At 39.9% G+C, this 26949-nt stretch overlaps 1 protein-coding gene across 4 annotated transcripts in view; it reads right to left on the bottom strand.

Moving 5' to 3' along the window:
- Positions 1 to 26949, bottom strand: part of CLASP1 (cytoplasmic linker associated protein 1) — a 162665-nt gene that overhangs the window by 62910 nt on the left and 72806 nt on the right. For 2 of the 4 annotated variants that reach the window (XM_080599259.1, XM_080599260.1), the window contains exons 11-21: positions 26475 to 26567; positions 25170 to 25315; positions 24376 to 24511; positions 23565 to 23635; positions 23322 to 23381; positions 22563 to 22640; positions 20627 to 20794; positions 19781 to 19830; positions 18340 to 18510; positions 9633 to 9740; positions 6181 to 6348 (exon numbers count right to left, since the gene is read on the bottom strand). In XM_080599259.1, coding sequence (XP_080455385.1) covers positions 6181 to 6348; positions 9633 to 9740; positions 18340 to 18510; positions 19781 to 19830; positions 20627 to 20794; positions 22563 to 22640; positions 23322 to 23381; positions 23565 to 23635; positions 24376 to 24511; positions 25170 to 25315; positions 26475 to 26567 — 1249 coding nt within the window. Of the gene's footprint in view, positions 1 to 769; positions 878 to 6180; positions 6349 to 8114; positions 8142 to 9632; positions 9741 to 18339; positions 18511 to 19780; positions 19831 to 20626; positions 20795 to 22562; positions 22641 to 23321; positions 23382 to 23564; positions 23636 to 24375; positions 24512 to 25169; positions 25316 to 26474; positions 26568 to 26949 lie in introns of all 4 variants that reach the window. The other 2 variants (XM_080599257.1, XM_080599258.1) reach the window with 2 other exon arrangements.

The raw sequence follows: 26949 nt of genomic DNA, 5'->3' as shown, positions 1-26949 counted from the left end.
ATTACGTCTGAGATGACAAATATTTCATACAACAAGCGATGTATTTGGTTGAATATATATGATATGATATTTGATCAGAAACATTAACTATTCTGTTTTTAGCCCTGTGCAGAATAAAACTTCTGCATATGTTAAGTGTAATGAGATTTTCTATTTGTACTGTACACTTAAGCTGCATGATGATGATCCTTTAAAACTTCATCCTTTCCACAATTTTAGTTGCTTGAAAGTCTCCTGCACATGCAACTTGTTAAATTCATGACTGACGTTGTAAAAAACCTCTACAAAAAAAGAGCTTCCACCTCTTTATTGTAGGATTACTAAAACCTAATAATAGAAACGGAACTTTTGCTGTACCTAGCTTTAACAAAACCAGATCATGAATAAATTTACCCAACAATAGACTACGATGCTACTGACTACTTCACTGTGACCTAGAAAATAGAGGCTTGCTCTCCCACAGATTACCATCCGTGCTGTGAAGTGAAGCAAAGCAGCCCCACACAAGCTGATTTAATGAAATTGAAAAATACAATTCAGGCTAAACTATTTTCATTCTAATCATAAATTACTGCGAATCAGAACTGAAGCATGCAGAAGAAAACAGAAAGGAAACAGGGTTGGAAATAGGGATTGTGTCAGGAATCCAACAGAGGACAGAAAACAAGCTCATTCCACCTGGCAGTGTCTTGAAAGGGCAATAAGAACAAGGAGAAAGAAAAAAGGAAAAAAATTGACCCTTAGAGCTCCAATGCCTACGTGTACTCACCAAGTGGAGGAAAGCCCCGAGCAGGGCTTGTATCTCGACTGCTCTCACGGCTGGTATCGCGGCTGCACCCCTGACTCATGCTGGGTCGGGGGATACGACTGCTCCGTGCTAGCATGCAGCATGGAGAGTTTCAGAGAAGGTGAACAAGTTTAATGAGGACAGAAAAGCTCAAAGTCAAGTCACATTTCTGTTAGTTATGGTAATTATTACATTAGTAATTATCACTTGCAGCAGCCAGCTCAGGCCCTTACAAACCAACTACGTTACACGCCGAGCTGTGTTTGTAAGGTGAAATTTCAGCAGTATTAAATGTCTGGTTGACGGTATCCTTTTTTCTTAAACAACCTAAGTTCTGTCATTCAAGTAGAGCAGAAGATCTTCAATCATTTAGGGAAGCTCTACAATTACAAAGCATGCAAAACAGATGAAGATAAAAGAAACCTTTATGGAAGATTTTTTCCTTAATTATAAGATAAGACAAACAACCTTCTGGAACAAAGAAGAAGCATTCTTAACCAGATTAAAAAATTTATGTCACAGTACCAGTATAATATCTTGCATAGATTTGGCTTTTGCAAGGATAGTTTTGTCATGAACAAATATCCTAAGAAAAAAGTATTGTACAGACTTGGAGAGAGATTTTTCCCCAGCGAAAGACAGTGGGAAAAATCATCAAGACCCTAAGTACCTGAAAGGTAAAAAGTGGTTTGAATTTTAAGACAGTTTCTTTTTCTTTTCCCTTTTTTTTTTTTTTTTAATGAACGCTAACTTCTGATCCTCAAACATTTCTAAAGCCTTATAATTATGGTTTTATATGCAAGCATATTGAGACACATGCATACTTAAGGAGAGCCTTTATATTCTTTACTTTGACAAAACCCTGCATCAGCAGGGCTTATCTGTGGTCTGGCAGCTACCAAATGTTCAATTTCCCACAACCTAATGGGATCCTGCCTGTCAGCTGTGTCACAAACTCATCATATGCAGTCTTCGTTTGGCCAAATGCGTGGTAGAAGACAGAGTATTAAGCTGCTTTCATAGTGAAAAGCAATGCCGTTGGCTCTAGATGAAGTTTTGTCCAAGGAGGAAAAACAGAACTAGACCCTCAAGAAGGTTACTTAACATCAAGGATTTGAATTTTACAGTTTTATAAAGGGAGTAATTCAGGTATTTAAAACTTGTTTATTCCTCTGCAACACTTTTGTATGTAAAAATGGCACTTAATTGTCAGGAGTTTATCTTAAAGAACTTAAGTGCTTCTGTGGGCTCACCAAGAAAGGGGATCACACTTATTCATGTAGCTCCTCTTTTTGATAAGGACATTTATATACTTGAGAAGAACCACACCAAAATATAATGCCTAATTTTGAATGGTCTGTTATACCCTAGGTGTGTTAGTATCCTTTCAAGCAAAACAGTACAGAACAAAATAGAAACCTTCATATTTAGGCTTTAAAATTCAAATATAAACTACTGCCAGATTCTTTGTCAAATCCCTCCCAAATTTGTAAGCCCCAACTAATATCTTAGATGAATTAATGGTTCTGATGGCTGAACTTTGATGTCAGACAATACAAGATGAGATACTGACCAAGTTGGATAGATCACCATGTCTAAAACTTCGGAGTGAATTACATGGCCTTGTAATAAGACAGACTAGATAATGAAGTGGATGAAATTAGGGTCCACAAGTACAATAATCCCACCTCAGGTTTACAAGAAAAAACAGCTGTCAGGTGAACTACAGGTGAAAGCAATACTTTGAAGTCTTCCACACAAATACTTGCTTGAAATTGAGGGCTCTTTAGAAGCCAACTTCTCATTCTTGGGTCTCATGCTTCTATGTAGATAATGGTAGCCTTCGCATCACATTTGCACAAACAGTCATTTCTCTCAACGGAGAAGATTTGTCATTCTTTCTGTAACACAACCCTACTAAATCTAGCAAAGGCTCTCTAGAGAGGGGAAGATGTAAATGATTAAAAAATGTAATTAATGTACACAGTGCATCCTCCTTCCATTACTGACGATAATAGAAGTATGAATTAAATGCACTTTAACTGCATTAAAACTGTCTAATAGGACAATGGCACAGATGAAACAATATTGACTGCACAAACAGAGGGAATACAAAACTCAGCAACGTGTACTTCATGAGCAATGGTCAAACAAAAGATTTGCATGTTACTGGACAGAGATATAAAAGAAAAAAAGAATGGATTTAAAAAAAAAAAAAACAGAATGATGAGTCTGTTGTGGACTCCCAGGCACCTGCCCCATGTTTTGCTTGCTGTGTGGTGCAGAGAAGTTGAGCTATCAGCTATTCAGAGCATTTCCTTTGGGCACTGTCAGAATTAAGGGCCAGCAGTGTTGTCATTTAGACAAGTTTCTCATACTCTTAGAGCCTGTGTTTGCTGAACAGGCAGCAAAGGAAGACAAGACAGACATAAATCTCAATTTCAGAATTCCCAAACTTCAAAAGCTGAACAGAAATTAGGTAAATGAGTAGCAAAGTTAATTAAAAGGAGTAGGCAAGACAGAAGCCAACAACAAGCCAACAACCAGCTCTGGCCTGAAAGCCTAGAACAGGAACAAAGGTGGGTTATTTTCAGTAAAATCCCAGCTCTCCAGGTGTGTGATGTACATCTGGGTTTTACCCATTTTATGCAGACAGGCAGAGGAGATGGATGTGGTTCACACCATTATTAAATCACACAGGCTGTCTTACACCTGTGAAAACCAACAAATGCAAATACTACCAGCAAAACTTGATCATTCCCCTGTTTAGCAGCCCACCACTTGGAAGAACCTTCCACTTCATTACCCTTAAAAAAAAAAAAAAAAAAGTCAGTAACACTGCCAAAGCAGCTAATACAAAGCTCTGGAGCAGGGTACACCCAGCAGAGCCAAGGCAAGGACTGCCTTCTTGCTTTCCAATAAACACACGCAGCATAACTACTTGATAAATAAAGTGCTGCATGACCTGGATAACTAACTAACTGTACCTGCCTGCTTCACTTCTTGGAGAATGACGTTATCTCAAATCAATCACTTCTTTCAAATCCAACTGATTGATCAGGGATCTGGCTCCTCACCTTCTAGATTCCGAATCTGGGAGGCGTTACTGGAGCTACATTCCCACTCTGACACTGGGCCCGAGGAGAGGAGCAGGTAGCTGACCCTCAGCACACACCCACACTGCAATACCAGACAGGACACACAGCTGACTGAGCATCCAACAGCACCCAGCTCCAAGGCTTCCAGCAAACAGAAGACACACACTGCATGGATACCTGAGGTCAGCACGGAAATTAACCTGGCAGCAATCTACTGATGCTTACGGGCATCCACGTGCAGAGCTCTATCAGCTTATCACTGCCATTGCCTTCCAAGGGGCCAAGAAAAATGTCCAGTAGGGGGCTTGCATAAAGCCTGGCTGCGCACACAGACTTATCCTCGGTGTGCTTACTCTTGCACACACAGCTGCAAACTCCTAGTCACCCCTACAAAATACTACGCAACACATCAACAGGTGAGTTCTGAACAGGAGCCAGGAATTACCCATTTCTAACAGCCTGGTCTGCAAGATTGTTCAAGCCCACTGCACGACAACATGAGCACATAGTTAAGGGATGCTTCAGGCCGTGGGTTATGCACGTGCATGCAAAATACATCAATAGTCCCACAAATTCAAAAATGCACATACATTTCATGCCGTATGTGCACTCAAACACTTCCTGGAATCAGAGGATAAAAAGTCGATTGATATACTTAGAACCAAGGTGAATGGGAGTCTACAAAATGAAACGAATGAGAAAAAAATGCCAAGAAAAGATGGGGACTGAAGCAATAAAATAGAAAACAAAATACTATAGCTACTAAGTTATGAAGTCATACATACAATGGGATAATGGTATAAAGATGACAGCTCAAAAATTATCTTCATCTAAGCCAATATTACCATTTTCAAGATTCAATAAAGAGACAATTTCTGCAACTCAGTGCTAAAGCCAACAGAAGCGTCAGACTGTGGCTCCCACGAGAGTCTGAAAGAACAGGCTTCGGTCAGTCATCAGCCTGGGGGGCAGCTGGAAGTCACATCTGATAGATGTCAGAGCGCTCTCTCACTCCCAAGGAACAAGCACTGGCTGTGTTCACAGGGAGCATGTCAGAGCAATCAGATATAAATTACACTTTAAAAAGAATGCAAGGCTCTCATAATATACCTGAAAGCAGGCAACCCAAGAGTGAGGATTTTACACAACGCAATTTCCCTTTAGATGCTAAACACTGTTTCAAGTCAGACCACATAACGTGATTATAAGCTTAAGCACATGTGATGGTACTATCCAACATTCCTCGTTCACTTTCAAAAGTGTTCTTTTGCAGAAAAACTGCTTCTAATATTTGGGAAACACTAAGTTTTAAAAGTAATGAACAGAAAAGCACAATGTATTAAGACAGAAGTCATAAAATGGGTCAGACATAAGAATATTGAATTTGGAAAAATAATCACAATAAACATGCAATATTTTTATGAATCATAACAGCATGTACACTCGGTGCTTTAAATGCATTTCAATGCACTAATAAGACACTTCTCTTAACAAAATGCTCTAAATAGAAAGGTAGCTTAGATTTGAAATACAATTGCTAAGGCAATAGTCAAAAATTAATTGACAACAGTAAGGCTACGATTTCAATCAATTTCATTCTACTAGTAAATTCTTTGAAGATACAAAGCACACTGAATACCTTTTTACTTCAATTCAGACAAAAAAGTTCCTATATAATGATGTTTACTCACCTGTTTGAAATAAATTACTCTGCTGATAAATTAGAAAATAAGAACTATTACAGAATATTTACATAACTGTCACTAGGACAAAAATATTGGAAGCAGAATAATTAAAGTCTAAAATTTCACCTAAGAAAGTGGCTCCAGGATATTCAGGACAAGAGAGGCAAACCACTTGAGCTGCAAAATTTCTAAAATTTCTAAAATAATCCCAGAATGTGCTCATCGCCCTTGATTCCAGCTCATCGTAAAAACTGCTCAACTCATTTTAGGACTAAGCTACTGGTGCCAAATGAGGAATTTTTGTTGTGATGTTTATTCATGGCAACTGTTCTTGTTGCGTGATCTAATAACATTGCTCATGGTATGTCTTGTGTTTGAAAATCAACATAACAGCTTTAGGCCTACTTTGAAACTATGGCTCAACCTGGAAAACTAGAATTACCCTCCAAGAAAAGCACAACCAAAACCAGAACATTTCTTGAAATAGAACCTTAACTTGCCAGAACTCAGAATAATGACAACAATACATATACATGTTTCCTAATAAACAGGAAAGCCCCTTCTCCTTTGAGCACACTGGCCAATTTGTCACTGCAGTGACTATTCTTACCTAGTCCTATTCTGTTGGGACTTGTCTCTCGACTGCATCCCTGGCTCCGAGGGATCTTGCTGCGCTTCTCTGAAGATGATGGCACTGGCTGAACTCTGGATGTTCCACCACTCAAGCCACCATAGGCGCTTCCTAACAGCTTACCCGGAGAACTAGACCGGCTACCAGCTAGGAAAGAACCAGAGATAAGGAAAAGAACAGTTAAAGAATTTTTAAAAAGATCTTATTCTGACAGCAAAAACAGAACACAATCAGCTCTAATAATCTGACCCAAAGCACAACGAAAACTAATGGGAGAGTTCCCCGGGGGCTTTCGGAGGAATACTGAGGAAAGCCTATGGAAAATAAACACTGACATCAGCAACTCTGCTTATATGAACAGTGCTGCCCAGTCAGGATCAAGACCAACACAGACACTGCAGTGCAGGAATACCCCATCTGGCTCTCTGTGAACTTGTGAAGATGCCAGGAGCAGCCTTGTTGCAGCAGCATGGAATACACAGGCTGCTTTGCCTCATCGAGCAGCAACAAAAAGTAGCCCACATGGAGCACTGTGCTGCAGAAAGGCAACTTCTGGCACAGGTAAGCTGCTGCAAGGTAGCTCGGGCATCTTCACGCCATGCTGCAGTGCAGTAGTGACATTGCATTCCTACAACAATCCAATGAAGAGCAATTAAAAAAAGAATACTGTCTCAATACTGTCTCAACAGCAGCAGATTGCCATGTTAAGGGTAAACCAAGTAACCCTGCCACATTCATAGAGACGCTCGTTTACTTGGGTCTCACTTGTTAAGGATAAATTATTTAGTTATTTTTCAGCTGGAGAAATTTTTTTTTAGAAAGCTGAATAGTTGGCCTGGTTTATTTTTCCTTGTCTGTTTGAATAGTCCGTGGCAAGTTTACATTTTTTTTTAAGCCATGCTGTCTGCAAGACAGTCTGCTGACCGAGATTTATTTACAATGTCTCCTGCAGCTGGAATGTAAATATTTCTCTGAAATACTCCCGCTGTCAAACTCAATGAGTTGAACAATATCATTATTTTTTTTGGTGTATCTCATTTTGGTAATTAAATGAGAAGAAACATGTTAAGCAATGTTAAGCTTAAAAGGTAACCAAAGAACTGTGAAAGCATGGGATTAAAGACCCTTCTTTGCTTCTTTAGGTATATAAAATAAGACACTGAAAATTTGCTGCTATTACCATTCCTGGCATTCAATTTCTTAATTAAAACAACTACAAAAAGCATACCTGAAAAAGGTTGCTAAAATATACTCAGGCAAGGTCATGTTTTGAACAAATATTCGAGTTGGTTTATTTCTAAAAAGCATCAACAAATCTCACATATTTCAGTCCCAGATACTTATACAACTAGTAAGAGTTAAAGGCTGTTCTGTCTTAATTTAAAGGTATGGAGTTTTACTAACCTGATGGACAATACCATAAAAAAGCATGTATTATTTTAACTTATTTAGTTCCTTCAATTTCTTGGCCAAAGCCATTCTGAATTGATTGAATCATGCACTCCAATACTATATGTTGTGCTGGGTCCCCAAAAAGTGAGAACACTTGTGAAAAATGCCAGTCTCTATCACAGCATTCACACCCCGAAAGCCAACACTCCCCTCAGTTACACTGCTGCAATCTCACTGATGCTGTTGGAGTTGCATCGAAGTAAATGGAAAAGGAATTTAGCACCCGGGGTTTAAGCTGCAGGAACTTCACTGCAATGAACCAGCTTTAATACACAATGTATGCTTACCATGTTTGCTTACTATGAGAAAGCTAGGGCATTTACCATACATTTGTTTTTTTAACTTTAAGAAAATGCTTTTTAATTGATAGCCAGGAAAGAGTGAGGGAAGCTAAAAGCTTAGCAGTTAAAAAAACTGAAGGAAATAACGTGAGAAAGCAAGAAAGGGAAAATGTTTCTTACCACCAGCAGGATTAGCTGATCTGGATCCTTGATTATGAGGGCAGACGAAAGGACAGGCAAAAAGTGGATTAAAAGACAGCAAGACAATACAGCGTTCAGCATGCGGTTTATGCTATACACAATACAGACAGATTTATTCACAAACATGTCACTCCTTAAGCCTCTGCAGAATGCAGTGAGTTAACATGCAGATGCAACTGACTTCATTTCCCAAGGTTGGTCAGCTTCTCAGCTACGTATCAACCAACACAGGGACCCGAGTTCTGCTGTAAACTAGACCCCAAGCCCAGTCTGTAAAACTGAAATGGGCTACCAGTGTGTGAGCATGCAAACTTTGGTCCTGCGGCCATATTACGTTTGAATTCATTAATTACTTCATGTAATGCTTGGCTTGGTAGATTAAAGATCACATCTAGTTGGTCTAGGCTGGAATCAGTATTCCACAATCTAGGCCAAGACAGCAGGTCCAGATGTGACCGTCCTAAAGCCTCGTAAGACATTCCATGAAAAAAATTAAGCCTACAATGTTTGAACTACTCAACTATTCTTTAAATATGTCTGAGACTTGTCTCATCTGATCTGATCACACCACAAGGAAAAAGGCCATTTCTGGCTTTGGATCAGTTTTGGGTTCAAAACTACAGGAATACATTCAAATCAGAACACCAAAGCCCCAATTCCTTCATGGCCTCAATGTAAAGATTTCCATTCTCAGCCCCATCCTAAATACATCTTCAGCTCACTCAGCCTAACATAATGCTCTAAACTGCTTCCCGATACCTCCAGCAAGACAGAGCAAAGCAGTGACAGCATGAACAGAGGAGAGCTATTAAATAAGGGTGCAAAGCAAGACAAGTCCTCAGAACAAACCCCCACCTCCTCTTACTCCCCAAGCTTGAAGGTCCTCCGAATTTGCATGGTTTCTCCCTCCCCCATTTCCTCTTGAAGTTTGAGTGACAAAATTCTCCTTAGACACACATGACAAACATGTAGCAGCACTGTATGCATGTTTCCTAGGGGGAAATCATGCCTTGCAAGGAAGCCAGAGAGCACATATGTGCCATGTGAATCAGAGCAGAAACATCTCCCCTGTATCTGCACAAAGTAGGCAATGCCCTATTTTAAACTGATGCTAACACATTAACTTCAGACAGCTCACGTTACATATACAGAAATACAGTAACATAAGCAGGAGAAGCTCAGCAGGGCAAGAACCCAGGACAGCAATCAGCTACAGACACGAAGGGCATCTCAGTGGAACCCAGTACAAGTAATTTAGTCTTGTATGTTGCAATGACCTGCAGTTCTGCTGCACAACAGGTTAAAAAAGGCAGCAACTAAGCACTCAGATTCGGGGCCCTATTTATCAGCAAGAGCTACACTGAAAGCTGGCTGAGTGGAGATTCATTTTGTTACATCACCAAATATTATTCAGCAGAAGTGAGCCCAATTCTCAGCTGATGCTACCACAATTCAAAAGAAATTGTTCTCCTCTCCCGGAAACAAAACACTACTTACGTTGGGACTGGGAAACCACTTTAGCCCGGCTGCGGCCTCGGGTATCAGCAGGCGTTGAGGTGACACTTGTGGCACTGCCAGAGCTCTGTCTCCTTGTACGAATCCGACCTAGAGGAATGCAAAGACAACAAAACTGTTAATAGGTTTCTTCCAAAGACAGCATCAGCTTCTAAAGCACCATCTGTTCTGTTCTATGCTTGCAGTGTTGCTATCCACAAAACTAACCAGGGTACAGAAGATAAATTTTAAAAGGAGAGGCAACTTTCATTAAACTGGCTGAAGATGCGAGTGAAAACACAAGTCCAAAAGTCTACAAGTCCAAAAACTTTTTAGCTTTCTGTTATGCTATCAGCCAGTTTAATAAAAAGAACATATTACCTCTCTTAAGCCTTTGCTTCTGTTCTGTAGTAGCTTCTTTAAAAAAGATCAACCACAAAAATTTCAGTAGCCTAAATGCCACTTCCTGTATTAAAACTATTACTTTCTGAAAAGGCGATCGCCCTTTCGGAGATGGGCACAGCAGATGCAGCCACAAACTCCATCACTGGGATTTCCAAATAGCAGCTCGGCACTTTACAGCCTGCTCTCCATGTGCACGCCAGCATGTACCACCGAGAGTCTGCCAACACAGCCTGACTACACTTTTATTTCAGGCTCAATTTTCCCCGCTGTTTACAGATCCCTTATATTTATACCTAGATCAGTGTGACTTGTAACGGTGAGTCTCACTTAACACAACATCGTGGAAAAAATGATTCCATGCGCCTGCCCTTTCTTTAAGCAGAGAATGGACATAAAGTCTCAAAGTGTTCTTGGTCCTTTTTCTGTCCTTTCCTTATGAAAAAGCTACAGAAATTCGAGCTCGCCCAGCTTACGAGGTCATCAGTTCATCCCCTTCCTGGGGCAGGGCTCTTTCCTACAGAATGTTCTTTCCAGTGCTAAGGTTCAATTATCTGTCTCTAGCTAATGGGAAAGAAATGATAATTAAGAGTAACACAAAGAAAGCCTCCACCAGCACTTTGCAACAACTCTGTTCTCAGCCAAATCTGAAGCTGTTTCTCAGGACTAATGCCAGTGCTACCCTGCATTCAGAGGATGATTTCAAGTTTCAGGAAAAAGAATAAAAGGAAAAAAAAAAAAAAACACACAACAGGTAAGAGAATAGTCTTGACAACTGCATCCACCAGTTACAGATATGTATCTCCCACCCTTTGTCTCCACCATAAGCAAACAGAGAAACAAAAACAGGGAGATGTAACTTCCCACCCAAAACCACTCCACGTAAGGTACACATGCAGAACGAGACAATGGCAAGCAGCCCAGGCTGAACAGGTTGGGAGCTCTGTTCCTTGGTCCGAGCTCTCAAAATATTCGTAACGCCGCCTCCAAGTTTCTGACAGACACAGCGACAAGGAAACGTTTAGCTTTGAGAAGGAAGCCTAGACTCGTTTGCAGGGAAAAGGCCTAAAGTACTTCATGCTGCACCGCCAGCATCTAGTTTTAAAAAATACCAGCAGGCTTACAGAGCTATGTTACAGCGAGCTAAGGTGCAGTGAGCCAAGACAGATATCCGCGTTCACACCACTGTTTGTAGACACAACAGAAGAAACGATTAGTACAAAACCGGGAAGACACCAACAAATCACTGTTTAACCACTGGCTCAGTCCAGTTCTGAGCACATCCACGGGGGTCCCGGGATGAGGACACTGGCTGCTAAGGCGCTCCTACCAGCAGAGCAGGGCGGCAGCTCTCCTCTGCTCCAGGACATTAGCTGCCCCTTACACATGGGCAGCCCCATATACAGCCCTTTCCTGGCCCGTTCCCGTCCTTCCCAGGTTTCACACGTGGGCAGTTACACGCAGACGAGCAGTCAGTGTGCCTTGCCATGAGGCGCACACCCCAAATCCCACCACAGGCCTCAAAGGCACGCATGGGGAAAAAACAGAGGCCTAAATTCATTCCAGCATTCACAGCAACACACAGCAGCACTGCGGCTTCACACACAGAAGCGCTGTAATGGTACAGAGAGTGTGACAACACGGTACACGGTCACCCTAGGAGTAATTAAATTTTTGGAGTCTATGGCGTAAAGCGAAAGACAAGGAAAAAAATCTCAAATTCAGGTTCGAATTCTTCACACAGTTACAAGGAAAGAATGTCACCTGATATCCCTCATGTATTCCTTGAGACACAAATTGCTAATATACATTCTGAACTGTTAGTTTCCAACTGTTTTTAATACAGCTGTTTAATCTTACTTGCAGCATACGAGTGGTTCAAAATGAGTAATTCAAAGATACCTATTTTTAAATAAGTTTCTACTTTTTTCCCTATCCAAATACAGCATTATCTGTAAAAAAAAAAAAAAAAAAAAGACCAAACGGAACTCATAATTGCTTTAGGCAAATCTGTATGAGACAGAAACACGGAGAGGGACCCGGGATGTTTCATACATTAACTTACGCTCGCATGTGCATGCACCACCCTTAAGTTAGTCTTATGACATCCAAAACATACTCGCTTTATAGTAACGTAAGATGAATCAATAGCTAGCTGGCTCGAAAATCTCAAGGTTTTTAATATATATTATTCCACGTATAACATGAATATATAGTAGTTCATCTACACAATACAAATGTCTTTACTACATTCCCTTAAGCATTTCATCTGCAAACAAGAGTCTGCATTCATATCCAGAAGTTATTTGCACACAGGAATATGTGCATCTTTATTCCTATCATTCTACCACAAACAGAAAAATAATTTCAGGCAAGACTGGAAGTAATATAGCATAGAGGTTACATGGGCATTTTGTTGTTAAATGCAAACAAACACCTCCCCTCCCGTACACTTCTTTGCTTTCAGTGGGGTTTGTTTCCACATCTAGCTCAAGCCACAGATGGAAGAATTCGTTATTTCCTAACTGTAATTTTTCTGCTCCTCTTAAAAAGATTCCTTTATCCTGAGAGCAGCAGCACAGCAGAGGAACAGATGAAGACTGCCCCAACTAGCTTCCAAAAGCATTGAAGTATTGACATTTTAAAAAGCCTTTTATCTAAATTTGACATGTGACACTTTGCTGGTACAAAAAGCATTTTGAAAGACCCCATATAAATGCTTAGTTTTAAGAAATCATTCGTGTTTTGCTTTGTTTGTTTTGTAGAGCTTTTTTTTTTTTCCTTTTAAAGTTATTGTCATTTTTACAGCAATCAATGGATCAGAATCAACTTTGAGATGTCTAACATATGCTTAAATTTAGGGAAGTCTTCTTTTTAAAAAGAAGACAGCAACAACAAAGGGACAAGCAAATAAACTGTGATTTTTATTTATTTATATTTTTTTTTTGCATTACAGGAGGCTTCTTTTGGCAGTGCTGTTTTAAGCTCCTCCAGGTAGATAGCACAGCACCTCTACCACAGCTCTCAGAACTAAAACAGGCTTTGTGAGATCCAACATGTATACTACACTGTGAAGAAAATGGCTTTCAAATACTCTATAAATGGTATATAACAGCTCCATGACTGAGTGTACTGAGTTTAATCAGTTCCATGCTCTGAATAACGATGCCTACAGCCACGGAAGTTGCATGTAGAAGCACTGGGATGGCAATGGTATCTCCATGAACCAGTTAACATATGCAAGTTCTCAGCACAAGGTTTTTTCCCTACTTGGAAAAAGAGAAAAAAATCCTGGGTCTCTAGGGCCCACCAGCTGTACATGTCAATTGTTGGTGATACATTTGCAAATACACACAATTAAAAATATTAATTATACGTAAGATCTGTAAAGAACCCCTTTTGCAATGGTATGGATTGCATTTGTACTTAGCACAAATCCAATGTTACTTGTACAAAACCAGACTTTGCACTACAGTTTCCTGAGATGCACTCTACCCTTACCATAAACCATCAGTATATGCTGACTTTTTTTTTAAAAAAAAAAGAAAAAAAAGTCTGCCAAAGCAGAGTTGAAGGAACAACAGTGGCACCACGCTGCTCTACACCAATTAGCACAGGCAACCAAGCCAGCACTTCCAAAGACCAAGAGAAGAAACACACTACGCTAGCATTTCAGTTTAAGCTAAGTTGTTCAGTCAAACCTTTGAGTCAAGCCTTGCTGTTGATGACAAAGGGCTTTAAAGCAAAGAAAAAAACAGGACTGGTGACTTCTTAAAACTGTGTTATTCCTGAAGCCTTTGTTAAGGCTTTAGATGTTCAATCACACAGATAAGCTCTTTAAGCCTAAGTTATCTGAAAACTATGATAAATCAGAAAGATTTTATTTCCTTTCTGGTGCATAATAAAAAAATACTGAGTATTGTGCCACTGCTTCTGGAAATCGCTGATTTGTTTTAAACTTAACAGTTCTGGGACAGAACAGCATTTATGCTTCTTTTTTTGGGGGAGGAAAGGCTCACCTGAAAGGCGTTTTTATGCTCACTTTGAAAAAAGTTGCACAGGTAACAGAAATGCTCTGAACCATTAACATGTACTGAACGTCGGCATTACGCACATATTTAACTATTCCTTGAAAAACTGTTTCATGATAAAACAAGCAGAAACTTTTCTGAGGTTTCCTTTTAATCGGGTATAACAAACAAGTTCTTGAGACACTCATGCACGAAGGGTCTGGGCAATCCAGACCTAACTGTGCACTGCGTGAAGACACAGCCTCACAGCACGGAGGCAGAAGACCTACGCAGATCCAAGCTGTACACAGGTTCACGCTACCTTCCTACAAGAAGTGCATTTCAGCAGCATTTGACAGTTGGGTTGACACTGGTTAAAACCAAAGACCCAGTACTCCGCTCTTAGCTTGCCACTGGCATAACCCACTTCTATCTTGCTCCTCTTCTGAGCCGCCTGGCTCAAAAACAAAGCACTGAGGAGAACCGAGGGCAAAGCGGATGGGAACTGCCAAGTTAGCACAATGCTGGCTCCCAGCTGAGGGGAAGGTGAAGAACTTTTACACTGCTGCTAGGGAGAGCCGTGATGGGAAACAGACTGCAGATTAAATGTCAAGCTGAATCACACACACACACACCATCAACAAGGATTTATTCTTTAAGTAGCTAATGGTGACCTGCAAAAACACAGGGATGACTCCCTCCTGCAAACTGAATTTTTGCTTTCTGTTCGAAGACCACCTCTTGCGCACACAGGTATTTGCGGAGCTCGGTGATACTTCTCTCCTGCCCTGCCATCCCCTGCTTCATTGATTTTTATGTTCATGTTGAGAATATAAAAGTTGTGCCTTCCCTACAGTTACCTACAAACTCTGCAAGATCAGAGTTGGCAAAGAGCATTCTCAGCCCTCATCTGAAGGAGGCACTGAATCTTGAACAAAGGGCTGCTTTTCCCTCAACTGTCTCAACAGACAGAAACAAAGATGATGAAGAGTTTCAAACAGGGATTAAACTCATTCTTCAAGTGCTCCGTGGCTGCTACGTGCCCTGTTATTATAATCCTCCACTCCTCCCCACCACAAGAGAATCCTACAGCAAAAGAAGAGATGAGATGTGGTATTTAACACGGAGAGAGTGGAAAACAGTTTCTGAAAGTTCATCTCGCAGCTTTCCCCCCACAGCTGACTTGCTGGTTTCTATTACAGACTTTTACAAATCCAATCTGCTTCCAATGTAGATGAATTGAAAGAAAGTTACTAAAAAAAAACCCTTTTCCATGACAACAATAGAACATTTAATGAACTAAACGAACCAATGAACTAAAAATAAAGGTGTGCCAGAGGACAGCTACTGGAACAGGCTTCCATAAACACTGTTAGTCTAGGAGAGGATTTGTAAGTTTTGTAAGAGGATTTGTGTGGGCTAGTTCAGAAGATAGTGTTAAACATTCAACATTTCTATGTTAGGCCAAAACCAGAAAACTGAAGACTGTGGGGAAGGAAAGAAGTGAAAAAGAGGGGTTAGCAGTGAATAATAAAAAGCGAAGGATTGCAACAACTTGGAACTTTCACCTAATTTGATGATTTAGAAATGCAAGTGTTAAGACCAACTCCATGTTCCTTATCACTGACAGATCACAAACCATAAACACTTGTGCATGATTCTGAGCCAGTTCATCTTTAAACACTAAGATTAAGTACCAGTTTTGAAGATGGCAGACACCTTTCCCTCCAAATACTAAGTCAATGCATCACTAACAGGAAGGAAAAAACAAAAACACGTCACAACAGCACAGTGGCACTTCTCAGAACACCACATCCAAATACAAGCAGCCATCAAGGATACGAACACAGTCCCACAAAACAGTAATAGATCCCTTGAAAAGAGACTTGCAACGGGAAAAAAAATAGGTTTGTTTGGGGGGAGTTGTCTTCATTATGCTTAGAAGGCCTTCTTGTTTTCAGTCCCTGTCTACCTCAGAAAAAGCGATTTTCCAGTGATCTTTTTTGCTTGAGAAGTAAGAAATAAAGAACAAGCTTTGACAAAAAGCCAGATAACCAGACTGGGAGGCCTCCCAAACTAGCAGGCTCAGTGTTCTCAAAAAAAGACTTTCCTCCAACTGTCTTCGTTATAAACCATCACACTCAGACAGTTAACAATAAAAAAAAGAGTGAGCTCAGGTTTAAAGAGGTTGACTAAATATTCCTTCCCTAGAGATCATTGTTTACTGTCCTCATTTTTCTGCCATGTGATCATCTCATTCAATTCTCTTGCTGCCCAGGCTCTTCCTGAAAGCATTTGGCAGTTGAGACCTGAGCTTTGGATGGAAAAACACAGCAAACCTTTACACATCGTGGAGCAAGAAAACACAAGCCCTGTTTTTTTAATCTGTGCACAGGTCACCTTCAACCAAAAGTACTGCTTTAAGTAGGGAGACCCACGTACAACTTTGTGATCAGAAATCAGTCATAAAAACAAAATAGTGCCATTAGTAGGGAGGAGCCTGAAGAGAAAGTGAAGATTACCCCATGGCATCAAAATGAGCAGGACAACCATGCAACACTTCATGCACGTCACCAGTGAACATGGATGAGAATCGGGTAACACTTTGAGAACAGGTAGGGTGGTACGACTGCAGACACACCTCAGTTACACAGAGAGACTGCTTACCCTCAGTTTTAGTGGTAGTACCATCTTTAGGCAAATTAAAAAAAATAAGGAAAGGGTTAATAGGGATGAATTAGTAACATCAGCAGAAGTGGGCACTATAAATTAGCTACAGAAGTTTGCAAAAGAATTAACGTAATTAAAGAAATGAAAAAATTTGAGTAGCAAATCAAAGCTTGATGCATCTGAAGAACAAGGCTGCAAGTTTTTCCTTCCATGACATAACTAACCTTTGCCAGACCCCATTTTCTTCATTTGCCTCGCCATTTCTCTCAAGCAGACACACAGGTGACCAATTTCCCTGCTAGCTCAAAAGGAAACAGACTCCTTTAGGAGCAGCCTTGCATTACTTAACGGAATGCAGTGCATTTCCTGCTTTTCTCCTTCAGTATGTTAAGAGCAAGACTAACACTGTACACGGTCACCCGGCTTCAAGGACAAAGCCATCTTTAGTATTTTCTTTCCCCCTTTCCTTTCTTCCTCGCAACATAAGATGGTACAAAATCACTTTCGCCACTGAAGCAACGTCACAGCACAACTAAACACAGCTGCTTATTTAAGTTTTGAATGCACACCATTAAGAGATCAACTCCATCATCTGTATTAAGAGTTCACTGCAATGCATCTAAATCTTGAACCAAATATCAACATGCAATGTAAAACAGAATAAAACATGAACTTGTGCAAATACAACCAATACATTTAAGACATGGTAAAAGACTTCAGATATAAAAACAACATATTTACAAAGGGAATCTATAGAAAGCATCCCTATGTAATTCACCAGGCACTTAATCTGACTGAAGACCAAATGCTGAACACTAAGGAGAAACTACTTTTCAGCTGACTCAGTGAAGATTTCGGCACAGATCAAATCAAGACCACTGATTTTGACGTCTACTAGGCATCTGATTTTTCTCCCTCTTGTAAAAGTAAATCAATGAAAACTCTGGAATTAGATTAGCATGAAACCAGCAGAATGAGAAATTACACTGTGTCAGTCACTGCCTTGCATTTCCTCCTTCAGCAAGTTAGCAGCATCATCTCCAGGAGAGAAAATGCAAACTGTGTTGTAAGAAACACTGGGAAGGTATCTGACAGTGATATACAATGGTCTGAGAAAACAATGGCAGTAATCCAGAGAGTCAGCAGAAGAACAGATACTTATATCCTAAGCGCGTGGTGAAATGGGAAGGCCTGCTTCTCTCTCTGCTTCTACATCTCTTTCTCTTTTGTAAAACAAAGTAATCAAGCTCAGCTAAGATGTACTATTCAAAGCATAAAATAATTCATGGAAAACCAGTTTCAATGAAGGAGGGAAGAGAAAGGAGAAAGAGACTGAGACATGTCAAAAGTAATGGAGCAGTAAGAAATTTCCTCAACAGCATCTGCTTTTCCCCAGAAAGAAGAGACAGCGACTATCAAAGCAACTGAAAAAATAAGATGTTGCTGCAAGTCAGTTCCTTTGCAAATTTTTTGCTTAATCCCAAAAGACAATAGACAGCACGTTGATGCTGTTAGCCATATCAGAGATACGTCCTTCCAGTTCCAGAGTTTTATATTCCAATCAAATTACCTAGGCACTGCCTGGTAGTAAAGAAAGCTAACTGCAACAGTAGAACGTATAGATTTACCTAGTGATGCATATGAGCCTGGGGGCAAGGCTGCAGCAGAACTGAAGGGGGTAGATGCTCCAGAAGATGTCACTTTCGACTTGGCACTAGCTGCTGCATTCACATCAACGTCACTGCGGGACCGCTGCAGAGATCCTGGTGTTGACACAGATTTTGTACTTACTGTAGATGCTGCAGATGGGAGTGGGAGACCCAGAATAAGGAAGATTAATTTTTTGAGCTGTGTTCTTCGGAGAAGAAGCTCTGTGTGTCAAGCAGTTTAACGTACTATTTTTAACACTCTTTACTTTGCACTGGAATATTTCAACTAAGAATGCTTTATCAGGACAACATGGGCTTCCCCACAGTGCCTGCAAAGATATTTCAATGCTGACCTGACGCCAGCTCCACGAACTTTATTAGACACTAACTTAAATGCTGAGATCACTGCTGGTTGCCAGGCCAGCAATACAGAAAAACTCAGCTACGGTACCCATCACCTGCTTGTGAGTTGCTTTAGCCCAGGTTCTACACTTTCCTGCAAGTTTTCCTACCTGCCTTCCCAACACCTCATCTTCTCATGAGGACCACTGTTCCCCTCACTTTCTAATGTTTAGCCTCTTAAGCATAATACTTGTCTATTCAGCTGCAAGCAGACATGCATTTGCAGGCACAATAAAGTAGGCATACTAAAAGGTATACATAAAGGTATCATCAGCAGAGTATACTGATAGGGCTAGAAGGTGGCTTACCATCTACTAACAAAGCTTTGTCTGTAATGTTCTATATTAAAATTTACTATTTAGATTATTATATGCATTTACTTAGGATAGTACAGCTGCCTGTACTCGTCAGGTATATAGGCTTGGGTATATGAATCAAGAGAATAAAGATGCCTATTAAATAAGCAAGCATTCATTCTTACATATTCCTTTGTCATTGCACGTAAGTCTTCTATGAAGTAACATCAGCCACTCTTGGCTGCACCTGAATGTTCCATCTAATGTTAAAAACAGACTAGCAAAAAGATATAATTTAGCACTGTAGGACGTTGTGCAGACTATGCCTCCAATAAGTGCTGAAACCACAGAAAATAAATGAGAGAAAAGCTGAATGCACCAGTAGGCTATGCAGCTCTATGTACTAGCATCAGCAGAAGTTAATCCCAGCTATTTCACAGCTAAACATATGTTGACTACAACTTTGAAGGCTTTTCAGCCTTCCCTTCAGGTACAGACCATAACAGGTTTACCAGCTTTCAAAGGCATTATTACATCAGAGGTTGTAGTACAAAAAGGGGTGTACAACCCAGAACAATTAAAAAAAATTACATAAGGTTCCATTTTTAAGGAGCAGTAAACAGCAAAGTTGTCCTTTGCACAATGCAGTATCAAAAATTCTCATTCTACTTCGTCGCATTTCCTCAGCAACACCTCACTGTATTTTCAGCTACTACTCTCACCTCTAGATGTAGTACTTCCAGTAGGACTTCTTTTGGCGGACAGTGGACGGCTAGAAGTAAATAAAAATATTTATTAAAACAAAACTGGTATTTCACAATCATCAGTAATAGTACTACTCTGTTCCCTCAATACATAATTGAGTTAATGGGAAGTTATTCACATTCAGGAATAGACTGACAAAGCTTATTGTGTAAAAATAAATATAGCACCACCATAAAATTCTTTACAAATGCACTAGGAAAAAATTATTACGTATACTACTTGAGCAAGAAGACATCTTTAAGAACACTTTTTGTGGATATAAAGAGTTGTGTTAGTATATTATGGGTATTTTTCATATGTGTCTAACACTTCAGCTGCAGACATTTGCAGCTTAATTGACTATCTCTGCAAGAGAAGCTAGAAACATGAATGTTTCAGAAAAGTTACATACTGATTTTGCAATTACAACTCTAAGTTAGTTTAGACATTTTTTCCTCTTTTACAGTAAGAGGCCATTTCACACCTCTAAGATGAACGCTGAACAAAGAATTTCAATCCAAGCATTGTTTTCAGCCCATCTGGAAGGAATGGCTAGCAGTGTCTTCTGAGCACAAAAAGCACCCAAAAGTTATTTATGGTGTCAAGATTATTATTTTTTTTAAGCCAGTAATGGAGTTTTCCTGCATTTTAATATACTGTTAACTGAAAAAAAAATTGACAGAACCAAGTGTTGAGGCCAAATGAAGACCAGGTGAGACAAGCGTAGCTCAGAGTACCCAAAGTAGCTCCTCTGAATTTGAGGAAGCCATCGTTATCTCTGCAGTTCTTCACACCAAGAGAGGTAGTGATACTGAAAGACTTACTTGAGACTCTCCTGCGAGCTGGAGGAGGAGCGATCTGATTGTGGCAAGGACACAATGCTGTCAGAGTTCTTCAAATGCGACTGCAGGGCCTTCTGGTAGGAGGACTCCAGAGTGTGGTACAAATGCTCTGCCTCTCGGCTGAAGTGACTGTGGAAACCCCAGTAACACCTGGAAACAAGGCACAACGCTAGTAATATTTCCTTGACATATTTTAACGGACAGTGGAGCACAGGAACAGTCAGAGCCTTTTCCACTAATGGCACTAGCGGGCTCATTAACTTATTCATTTCAATCATCTACTGCCTCCATGATGCACTTCAGACATGTCGCTGAGTAGCGCGATGGACTGGAGGAACAACTCCAGAGAAGACAAAGCAAACAGAAATAAGAAGAGGCACACCATTTGTGACTTTGTGAAAACACAAGTAGTCAAAAAAGCTTTAATAGAAGAGAAATTGTTGTATCTCTGTCTGTCTAATGTACATAGGAGATAGACCCAGACTAGACCCATAACTAGACTGATGCTAGTTTGAGACTAGGTCCTCAAAGCTACTTCTAAAACAAGCCAAAAGCAGAACACACATGCATGGGCCTGACTCAGGAAAAGCACCGGCAGGTGTTTCTTAAGTTTAACAAGCAGCTCATATACATGCTGCAGAGACAGATCTTCCATAGTGAGCTGAAGCTTCTGATTGTCTTTCGGGAAGAAAAAGAATGAGATGCTCCTACAGACTTCCAGTCAGTGCCATGCTGAAAGTAAAAGAGCATTGCAAGATGAGGGAAGGAATTCCTCTCTGGAACAAATCTCCTGGCTGATGCTAAAACACCATTCACTCTCATCACAAAGGAGATGAAGGCTCTCAGCGCTTTTCAGGAGGCAACTAATGGGCAGTTTAAGAGTGAGACTGTTAGCTGAAATGAATCAAGAATTGTTTGTATGTGCCAGTCAGTCCTCAGAGAAGTCACATGCGTTCTCGCATCACTAGAAGGAAACAAATTTGTCTCACAATCAGCAACACCTAATCAAGAACCATGTGAAAAGAGAATTAAGCTTGTTTTTTATAGTCTCATGCCGTTCTCCTTGCTCTCTATTCACCTTAACTAGTCACCTGTTGTGAAGTCTCAGTGCGTACTGTGTTTTTCAGTGATGCACATTTTCCCTTTCAAAAGGATTTAAACAGTCCTACCATGAAATAGCTCTGCTTTTAACACAGCATTTAGATTAACAAAATTCATTTAGTGATTTAACAGCACCCTCTTTCTGAAAAATGTTCCTGTCATCTTCTGTTCACAAAAACATGATGGTAGTATAGCAGCACAGTACTTTAAGTGCAAACACATTACTGGCAATGCAAGAGATCAACAAAAGAAAAATGCAAACGTGTAAGTTTCCTATAGATATGCACAAAGATATTATTTCTGTGTCAAAATATTTCTTTAGTTTAGAATACCATTTAGCAATGTACTAGCACATGGGCTTTTGTTTCAGGAGTAGCAGATAACCCAGTCTTGCACACAGGCCAAAAAGAAAACACATAACAGCATTGTTGTGTTAAGTAGAAGAAATCTCAGTTAAACCCAATCACCTCAAATGTCAAATGACAAAGCTACTAGTTGTCGACACTAAAATCTTGTATGTTAAGCTCAGGTACATATTTTACCTGCTCAGACAGGTAAAAAGACAATAAACAACCAGAGAACAAAGCAAACTAAGCACCATTAGAAACCAGGAAATAAATATATAACTGAGCCCTATGTGATCACTTCACATGACATCTCCTGCTAAGAGCACACTCCCTCAGCTTTAACAGAGTGTTAGCTTCACCTGCCAGTAGAACATTGCTTGTCTGGACTTCAGTTTCCAACATGCAACACCTTAAACTCACAATATAAGGGTACAGAAGGGGAAGAAAAGACACCAATAGCTTCTACTTACTTTCTTGCCTCTATCCTGGCTTCAGAGTCTGCATCATGAATTCCCTTCTTTATCGTTTCAGCTAACACTGATATGTGTCTGAAATAAGAAGGAAGCATTATCCAGCAATACAGAAAGACGTGCTACACTTACAAACAAATCAATAATCTGATTTTGCCTTGGTCTCAATGAACAGAGTTCATCACATCCTCCTGTTTCCATGCAAGAACATTTGGAGCCTTGATTTATTTACTCTAACCCAGTTTTATTTCACTCACATTGCTGAGTAGGAAAAGGCAAGCAGCATTCTTCATAGGTCAGTCTTTAGTTGGTTAGTTTAAACTACTTGGGTGTAAAAACACTCTCTTAACCCTTAAATAGTCTTGGACAGTCCAGGGGCTAAGGAAACTGGACCGTTCCCAATTGTATCCCCAACAATTCCTTCCACTGTTCATTAGTGTGAACTGTTGTACAAGCCTGAGATGCTCCTGCTAGATGTGTAGCAGCCTTGACCTCATCATCGCACTTTAGGGTACAAATCTATTAAATTCATAGATTCATTCAGACAAGTGTTCCAGGGCTGGCATAAAGAGATTCACTGAACTCTGCCTGCCAGAACTACAGGGATGAATAGCATGCGTGTACACGTCGGTACTTTTCTTACCACAAAAATCTCTGCTACATGACAATCTCAACTCCAAGACTGTCCTTTCTACAGGCCTAACCTCCCCAGACATTAGTAAGTGAGAATTAACCCACTTACCTGTTTTCAGAGCTTACCTTTCTAGGGAGTGAGTTTGCCACTCCTGCAGCAGCAGGTCTAAAAATTCAAAACAGCGCCTGAGAAGAAAAAGGAGAAATGCTGAGTTCTTTTAAGTTAAGAAGCACCCTGAATTCACCATACCTGCCTCTGCACAGCAGCAGTCGTTTGTTATGACACTGCTTGGGACATGAGATTTCAGTAAAGACAACAATAAAACAATAACAGACAAACAATAGAAGAAACTCAAACTAAATGCTCACCTTCTAACTGCGACAGACTTGGAGGTACAATTACTAGTTATGATGGGTATTAGTCGAGGGATGTGCGTATGCTAGAACAAAAGGAAGAACAAAAACAGGAAGAAAGCTTTACACTGCAGTTCCATGGAATGAAAAGCCATTTCCTCTAGCCACCTGAGACCTGCACATAAATATTTTTGTTCAATTCCTAAAAATAGAACTGCCAAATAAAGGAACACTAACAAATATGGACAGATTTTTATTATTAAAAACATATCTTATCTCTAAAAATATCTTTAACAAATTTTATTTTCTTCTATAATGACAGGCTCCAATGAGTCAAAGAGCTGAAGTCACCTGAGGAGGATCTAAACTGTCAGTGGTTACAACTTAAGAGGTGTCAAGCTATCTACAGCTTACTCACTGCATCATTAGGCACAGTCATCTCTGCAACCTAATGGTTTTTGGCAGCAGGTGCTGCCCAAGAGGAGTTTTATAGCACAATTAAGAGCGTCTGTGCTGCAAGTCAGGTTTAAAACCAATTTAAAGAAAAAAAGTTTGCTCATCTCTGAGGGATATAAACATCTTACTCTGTAAAAAAAGCATTTCTCCTACCATTTCTATTACTCTTTCCGACTATTTCGTAAGGACTGATCTATCATCATTTATCTACACAAGGCTTCACGACATCTAAGGCAGACAAGCTTAGCATAATCAGAAAAGCAGATTTGGCATTTGATCTAATTTTCCTTGCAGTGACATTCATATTTTCTCAGAAACACCACAGCATTTGAAATTGATAATATTTTGTTCTCTTTTGACTTATACTTACTCGAATGATTAACCTAACTGCTACAACACCAGAAGTGGCCATGACTTTGGCACTATTTGGAATTAGATTAAAAATTGTTGGCATAATGGCTTCTGCCCCATGGTCAAACTTGTTTCCCAGAACTGATGACAAATGTCTGAAAAACAGAATGAAGTCATGCTGGTAAGTGTGCTGAGGATTAAGAGTGTCAGATTGTACAGAACATCTGACATTAGCATATTTGACATCTCAGTCTTCACAGCTGGCACCTCCTCTCCAACTCCAGAGAACACTTTCAGAAATAGTTCCTTGACTTTCATTTCAAACTTATGTTCTATGTTCACCTGAACTTTGAGAAACAGTAGGTTTGTCATGAAATAAAGTAACCTGTGCAGCTAAAAATTTGTTAACAAACAAGAGGTACGATGCTGAGTACAAGTATTTCTCTGAAATTGTTAGTTTGTATTGCAGTTTCTCTGAAGTCATCGTTTTTGCCTTCGTATGTATGAATCCCCCCCCAATCTGCTAGAAATACTGCAGCACCCTTCTTCTTGTTCAATGATTCTTTTCTCAGAACATGAACACAAAGCTTGTTCATTCATTCAGCATATCTTAATTAACATCATTTAAAACTCAAGAATACAGGTTTGCACACCTTCAGTTAGTAGCCTACACAGTTTTAAATGGCTATAGCAAAATGTCCTGCCTATTAGTATGTAGTACTAACAGCGCCAGTCACATCCTGAATGTGTTTTAATCAGCATTTGTTCCTGTTTCTACAACACATTTTAAGTGTGTTTAGAAAGTAAACTTACCCCAAGGTGATACAAGCCTCTCGCACTACCTGAGACCGCAGGTCTTTAGCAGATAATTTAAATGCTCCATCCAAGAGTCGCAAGTGTTGGAAGAAGTTATCATATTCTGCAGCTCCAGCCAAGAGTAAGGAGCGGATCTTTTTCAACTGTTAGCACCATAAAACAAAGCAGTGACCGTTAATGAGCAATATACACAAGGACAGTTACGTTCAGGGCTAATACTTGGTTTCCCAGGTCCCTGCACAACTGCTAACTAGCTAACTGCTACAGGAATCCAGAAGCGCTGCATACAGCCACTCCTACTTACCATTAATAACCCTACTTATCATTAATAACCCAAACAATACTTTTTAGACCAAAAATTCTCCTCTCTTCCCCCTTAATAACTTAAAAGACTTGGTTCATACTCAGATGTGAGTTACACTGACATATCTAGAACATGTCCATTGACTTCATTAATTATCTGGCTCTACTGGAATTGCAACCCTGACCTCACCCAAATAGCATATTTGCTGTTAATACTGAGACCACAAATTTCATCATAGAGACATTCTTTCAGATAACTCCATAGGTCCCCATGAATACTGATGCATATGCACATTGCCTCAACTTAAGCTCACTGCTCTCACTAGAGCAAAGAAAAACGAAGTACACTGAATCAGCACAATTGGACACTCAGATCTGTGATATATGATTTGACAGACATGTCAAAGTTGCTATACCAGTGATGAAAGTCTACTGTGTATAATATTTATCCTATGGAACACAGCTCATGTCAGAACATAAGACTGAATCTTGCCATGCTTATAATGCCTGATTTCACACTACTACATTTCCCACAGTCATAGTCATTTATTCGAATTTTTTAAGCGTGTAAATTTTCTGAATTGTTTTGTATTTCCTTGTTGCAAAAGTATAAATAAGCTCTCTCTAGGCAAAATGACATTCTGCCTTGTCAAGAAGTTTTAAGAGATTCTGAATCCCACTTCTGACATTTTGATTTCAGCATCTGCTAGCAAATTTCTAGCTTTACATCTGGAATTCCTGCATGACTTCCAGTTCAACCTGATGTTGTCTCTCCAGACTCTTTTTATATCAAAAATAGCAATTTCCTCCACAGATGTGGTTTAAATTCAGTCTCATAAGGAAACATTTCCCCCAAGCTTGGGGAAACATAACAGATGTTCACCACTTAAAATGCATTTTAGCCTTGCTCTGAGATTTTCCCAGTATCCTCTTCATGGGATACGTTCAGTGCAGGAAAACCTTGTATTAATAGAGTTCATATCAAAAACCACTACTCACAGCAGATACTCTTTGTTCCCAGTCATGCTTGTCATCTGATAGTATCTCTCTTATTTTGTTTATGGATTCCTCAAGATCCCGGCTAGAATAAATCTGTAAATTTAAATACAGAGTAGCAACATAACGTTAGATTTACTCCAGAAAATAAGATCATTTCCCATCTACATTCTTTTGTCCTCTACCCCTCAATGCTCAACTGTCACATGCTAGTCTTGGACATGCTAGCTAGTTTTGCATAATGAAAAGAATTTACATACTTCCTGCAATCAAAAATTATTGTGTGACCGCATGATGATCAAAGGATTTTACTACAGTTTTGCAATTTTAAGCGGAATTCCTGTAGTGTCTAGCAAAAGAACAAAAGTCAGTAAGAAAAGTTAAAGTCTAATGCATAACTCAAGCTGTGCTCAGTTGTCCCAACAGGTAAACTCCGGTGAAGGAGAGGGGATACACATTTCAGCTACCCAGGTAAATC

Source organism: Anser brachyrhynchus, assembly GCF_964034855.1.
Source record: "Anser brachyrhynchus genome assembly, chromosome: 7".
NCBI classification, from domain to species: domain Eukaryota; kingdom Metazoa; phylum Chordata; class Aves; order Anseriformes; family Anatidae; genus Anser; species Anser brachyrhynchus.
This window is presented reverse-complemented; position numbering and strand designations above follow the sequence as displayed.